Source organism: Dipodomys ordii, unplaced genomic scaffold, assembly GCF_000151885.1.
Source record: "Dipodomys ordii isolate 6190 unplaced genomic scaffold, Dord_2.0 Scaffold13, whole genome shotgun sequence".
In the NCBI taxonomy this organism is placed as follows: Eukaryota; Metazoa; Chordata; class Mammalia; order Rodentia; family Heteromyidae; genus Dipodomys; species Dipodomys ordii.
The window spans coordinates 605,590-611,589 of record NW_012267229.1 but is presented as its reverse complement, the minus strand read 5'-3'; the positions used below and the strand labels follow the sequence as shown (position 1 = coordinate 611,589).

The following is a 6,000-nucleotide window of genomic DNA, read 5'->3' as shown; positions in this document are numbered from 1 at the left end:
GAGGCTGCAATGCTTGGTAAGAAATGTATGCATTATCCTGCCCATGCAATTGTAACCCCTCTGTACAGTATGTTCACAAATAAAATAAAATAAAAAAAAAAGAAGTCCTAGGTTTGAACCCAGCATTTTTTCCTCAGTCTAAATCTCCAAATATGCAATGAACAAACTCTGCGGACGGAGATCACTACACAGAAGTTTAAGGGGGAAAAATGGTTTAACAATAGAGCAATTTCCCAGTGAGCAACTGTTTGAGTAGAGGAAAGGGATCAGTAGGTTCTTGGAGCTATTCAAGCAGAGGCTAAATTTGAAAGCAAATTGAATGAGGTAACTTTTAAAGGTAGGTCCTAAGATAATATATGTTCTGCTGGAACCTGAATGTTTCCATTAGAGAGAAGTCCTGGAAGCTTCATCTGCTTGCCTTCAATGGTCCCTTAGGAACCCCAAAATAAAGCATCTAAGGTAGAAGGAATTACTGGTCCCATTCTTTTCTGAGTGTTAGTGCAAATCTGTAGTCCTGGCAAAGCTTTTTGGTGGATAGTAGTAGATAGGTCCGTGCCTCTTGATTTTAGGTTGGGTGACTGGTGTTGCCCAACTGGATGTTAGCTGATAATGATGCCATTAGAGTCTTACAAGGTTGTCCTTTGCTCCTTCATCAGAGAACCCAAAATGAGACATATGATGCAGACCCACCTTTGCTGAGCTACAGATGACCTCTTTCCTACAGAAAAGCTGCTTAAAATCCAGGAGTGAAAAGTAGGATTTTTTGTGTACTGGAACTTGAAGGGTTGTTTGTTACTTGGCAATAGCTGACAAATGTAATGTTTTTCACAAGAGAGAGGTATTTGAGGAACAAAGCAGAGTTATCTAACCTCCATGCTGAAGTCTGTAAGTATAGTAAGAAAACCACCTCTATCCTCACCATCAAAGTAGCATTAGTAAAGGCGATTTAAATCTATTTATCATACAAAGCATCTGGGAAAAAGATATAAATAAAATTTACTGTGATTACTTCCAGAAGGTTTATGTGTTCTCTTCCAAGGGGAAAGTGTGCACATTTTCTTTTTACAGAAATGAAATTGGGGAGACAAACTGTTTTGAAATGTTTTTCAACAAAGTCTAAATAAATTCACCCTAACAACCACAAGTCTAAAGCATGCAGCTGTGAGCAAAATGGACTTTAATCAAATGCAGAAATCACTATCTCACAAGTACTCAAAGAGGCATTGTCTAGAATATATCAGCAAATCCTACAATGAAAATGTTGATGCCTAGTACAACAGTGCCAAAACGCCACAGAATCAAGTATGTCAGAACCTATTTTTGTCCTGATTCAGAAACTCACTACAATGGAGATATTACATTAGGTTGAATGCCTACACTTTCCTATTTGCTCCACTATAGGAGTATGGTAGGCTTAGGACATCTGAAGAGAATGTTATGAGACTGCTATGGTTGATGCCAGGCTAGACAGTTTCTTCTATAGGCATTATGATAACTTCAATACCTACACTTCACAGACAGGAAGTCAAACTCCCATATCCACAAACCACCTTTTATCTTACAGAACAATGCTTAGGTAAAAATGTAACAAGCAAAATCTGAGTGCTGTAGGCTGGTTCTATTCGTAATGGGATCTGGACCTATTCCCCACTGTGGCTTACTTGGATTGTAAAGCTGAGGACCCCATAATGAATATTATGATTTTATGCAATGCTCATATTTGCTGCAGGCTCCATCTATAAAAACTATGAAGACCTTCATTTGTAACATGGTAGAATTATGCTTCTGTACCTAATAGGACAAACAAATCTTTTAATACTAGCACTCTGTTAAAGTCATGAACTTCTCAGGTATTTTTTCCCCAGACCATAGTATTCTCTCTACTGGTATCTTAAATTTTACTCTGTTCTCCTGAATTAGTCATTATGTTTTTCTTGTCAAGGGTATGTGAGAAAACACTCCATGGAAGCACTTAAGAAAATGCAAAATTTATTAGCTGAGAAGTGAAAATATGAAAATTAGGAGAAATAGTATTGATGACTGTCATGGTATGTTTTAGGAATTCTTTCAATGACAAATAGCAACCAGCAACGAAAGTGAGAAATAACTGGTTTTAGTAGTAATAGTGTCTCTGACAAAGAGTTCAAGAATTCAGGTGTGTGGATGGGGGAGAGTGCCCTGGGACGTAATGAAAACATGTTCCCCACAAATCAAGAAAATATAATTCCCTCAAAACTGTAAAGTCACCATGGGTCCAAAGCCATTAGGTTTTCAGCCATGAGTTTGTAGACAATAGCACAGTCTCCAATTTACTGTGTTTTCCATTCATTTCCCCATAATCTGGGACCATAAAAATGTAGAACCAGGTGAGTAGCTTACCATTATCTCTGATGGAGGGGGGGAGGGGGGAGAGATGTGTACTTCTGGCTAAAGAGAGACGGCTAGTTTCTAGGGAGGTTACATTTTGTTACCATCCTTATCATTACTAACATAAATGAAGAAGGAACAACATTTATATTGTACATTATCTGAAGACTGTATCATAACAATGAAATGGTTTAACGAAATTTCTGACTCATTCAATTGTATGGGACACTGCTGAGCAGCTACCCAAGGTTGAGCAGGATCTCAGATGACAGAAGAGTTCATGAGACAAAAGGCCTGCCTTTCCCTTTCTGAGACTTTGGAATTTAGTAGACACTAAAGAGACAGGAGAACAATGGCAGAGCAGCCAGGAAAGATGAAAAAAAAGTAAGTACAAAATGTACTATCTGGTTGCTCCCAGGATTGTTGAACAAATGTAGCCAAAGAGGAAAGGATCAATCAGAGGAGAGAGAGATCCCCCAAGGGCACAGCCTGAAGCCTAAGAGGAGGAGGAAAGCTACTACAGAATAGAACTTTGTAGAAAAAGAATACTCACCCCAGGCAGACATCGATGATATGAGCTCACCTCTAGCAGAACACTTCGTTCAACAGATATGAGTGATGGGTTTGGTAAGAGAAAAAAAAACACACTAAACTCCTTCTGAGGAGTCTGTATATTTGACAAGACAGTAGAAGAAAGCCATTAGGAAAACAATTAGACTCTGTGATGAACAATCTTACTGGAACAAAAACAGAAAAGTCTGGGAAGAACTAGAATGTGGAAGAAATTGTGTGGTGGATAGAAGTTGTCAGGGCTGAAACCACACAGGATAAAAGGGAACAGTGAAAAAGTATGAAAGGAGAAAGGAACTGGCAATTAGCTAAGGAGGAAGGCACTGCAGAGCATGCCTCGCTGTTTCAGCCCAGGAGTGCGGTAGAGGCTTGGGGTCCTTATAGGAAGCTTGATGCAGGCATTGTGTGCACAGCCTCATAGCTGCCCTAATCATAGCTAGCGAGAAGCCCATCAACAGAGGTCACTGCCAGACTGGGCATTTTTTCAATTAGTATAAACAGACAGATTCCAAGCTACAGCCTTATAAATTGACACAAAGCTAAACAATCAGAATGCTTTAATCACTCACACATAATCAGGCAGGCCTAAATTTACAAGCTTGAGTTCCAAGAAAATGAAACCGGTGGCAATAAAGATATTTTATCAGTTCTTTTCTATCAACTCTTTTCATTTTACTATATTTAAAATCTGTACATTTTCAATTTCAGAGATCCGCTGCTTTCCAATTCCAATTCGATTAACTTCACTGAATACTCATATCCCCTTGACTGTTTTCTTAATGTCCATTTTATTAAAGAGCTCAAAATAAAATGCCCTTGCATCTTTAAAAGTCTCCTCCCTAGAGTCTTGTCAAATGTGAGATTAGCCAAAGAGCTTCATCCTGAGAATTGAAAGTCATTTTCCAGACCTCAGGTGCCTCCCCGTGACCACCCTGAAGACACCCAGAGGCAGTCAGCAGCGAGGTACAGGGGGTGTCTTGAAGGTGTGCAGGCAAGTTGTTTCCGGAGTCCAGAGCAAGCCTGAGTCTTCCAAAGAAGATAAGTTCTACTGTTAGAAAGTTTTTCTTCTCTGGAACAACCACATTCCTGAACTCACTTAAAGCACGGCATCTGATCACTTCAAACTGTGTCCGAGGAGGGAGTGTGTTTAGAGAGCGAGCGTGTGGATAAAACACACGATCCTCCCTCAGGAGCGCGATGTGTGTGTTCAGAACAACTAGGGACTGGCATGGTTGGCACCCATACTCTCCCTCGACTCTGACTGTGGTGTAGAGCAGTAACTGAACCTCAGCTAGAGAAGGGATGCTGACCTCCATATTTCCGTGAAGAAAGTAAATTATGTCAACCCCGGCTGTCTGGAACTGGGACGACAAGTGAACTCCATTTGCCAACACTAAATCTGGGACTTCTGCCTTCCAATCAAGAGAAAGCTGAACCAGATCTTGCTGGAATAAGGGATGGTCTGCATAAGCAGCAGCTTCAGACTCAGACAGCAGGACACACAGGAGGTCCCAGCAGAGCTGTTGACAGAGCTGTTTGTTGTAAGTGAATACAGTGAGGAGGAGACTCTCTGCAGAGCCCAGCAGCCGAATGCTCTGCCCACCAAAGCCGACTTGAATCTCCTGTAGTGCAGAGAGAGGGAGAGCATGAAAGATGCTCATTGAGCCTGGGCTGTGACTTGACCGGACCACAGCGTATAGGGCTGAGGGCAGGAGAAGCAAGCATGCTGCCTGAGGGTCAGGTTCTGCGCAGTTGGCTACAGCTAGCCAATAGACGCCTTTGACATCTTTCATGCCAAGGGCATGTTCGGGCAGTAAATAAGTCACTTGCTTGAGGAGTTCCTCTAAACAGTGTCCCTGAAGTTGCAGCATTGGGTCTGGGAACTGTACAAAGCTCTGTTTAAAGGCAGAGCTTTTTGGAGCATCTTCATATTCAAGATGGCTAACCGAACTTGGCGAAGAGTCTGGTAAACCTACAGCTGTGAAGGCAGAAGCTGTGTAAGGCCTACGGCTCTCTGGGGCCCTTGGGTTTCTAGTTTCTTCATTATTGCTGCTACCAGTCTGAGCTTTGGGATAAGGATGACCCCCAGATGGTGCCACGGGTGACCTCCAAGGCCCATCCAGGGGTAAGTGCCTCAGCAGGGGCAATCTTTTCACCAATGTCGTCACCTGGGAGGTGAGCCCATTCGGGTCACACAGGCTTCCCACGTGCTTGGCTTGGTTTATCACCTTGGTGCCCACCTGCAGTAGGTGACTGCTGGTGTCTTTATAAAAGTCTGAGAACTTGTGGTAAAAATATCCCAGTGCATGGTTTCCTTCTGCCCTGATATTGATCAGTGACGCTGGAGAGCTAATCTTTTTAGCAGCTAATTCTTTCCCATCTGGCTGCTCCCAAGGGAACGTGGGGGCCTCTGTGCTCAGCGGCGTGCAGCCTGATGTGCTCTCCTCTTGAGAAGTGCTTTCAGAGAGAACAAAGCAGAGCACCCTGCTATGCTTGGCCCGCTTGTTTCCGCTATTTATAGACACTTGTTGGGATGTGTGTTGCAGCAGTGTCCAGCTGGACTCGACTCCCAAGCTGTGCTCATCTTCATGATTCATCAGCTCACTCACGTTTTCTGGCTTCCCCTGGAAATCATCTGTACCTCTGCTACAGCTTCTGTTAAGCAGCTGAAAATATTTTGGTTCAAGATGGCCAGAGGGCTCAAGATGGCAACATTTGTAGCCACAATCCTGTAGCAGCTCAGCAACTGAGGACAGATCTCTTCTGTCTTGTGAGATGGAAGAGGCAGCTTTGGGGCCCGAGATGCTGTGCACCATGGGGTGGTTCCAGAGGTTGCTCTGATCCACCTCCCTCCTCTCTTCTATAATGGAAGGGTCAGTGGAGTCTTTGGGTAGAAGTGAGGCAATATATTCTGTAGGCTTCAACTGCCTTTTCTGTTTAAGATGTCAAAAGAAGTTGAAATGGGGACATGCTATCACTTTCTGCGAACTGTTTACACATGATGATTCTTGCAGTCATTGATTTCATTGTACGGATTAAATTCAGAGGTTTAAAGTAAAAGCC

At 42.8% G+C, this 6,000-nt stretch overlaps 1 protein-coding gene across 3 annotated transcripts in view; it reads right to left on the bottom strand.

Moving 5' to 3' along the window:
- The window catches only part of Kif16b (kinesin family member 16B), a 267,459-nt gene that overhangs the window by 82,334 nt on the left and 179,125 nt on the right, over positions 1 to 6,000 (bottom strand). The window contains exon 23 of one of the 3 annotated variants that reach the window (XM_013010886.1): positions 3,480 to 5,870. The exons of the other annotated variants lie outside the window; for them this stretch is intronic. Within the exon in view, the coding sequence (XP_012866340.1) occupies positions 3,777 to 5,870 (2,094 nt within the window). The 3' untranslated portion in view covers positions 3,480 to 3,776. Of the gene's footprint in view, positions 1 to 3,479; positions 5,871 to 6,000 lie in introns of those variants that run through there. 3 annotated transcript variants of the gene reach the window in all.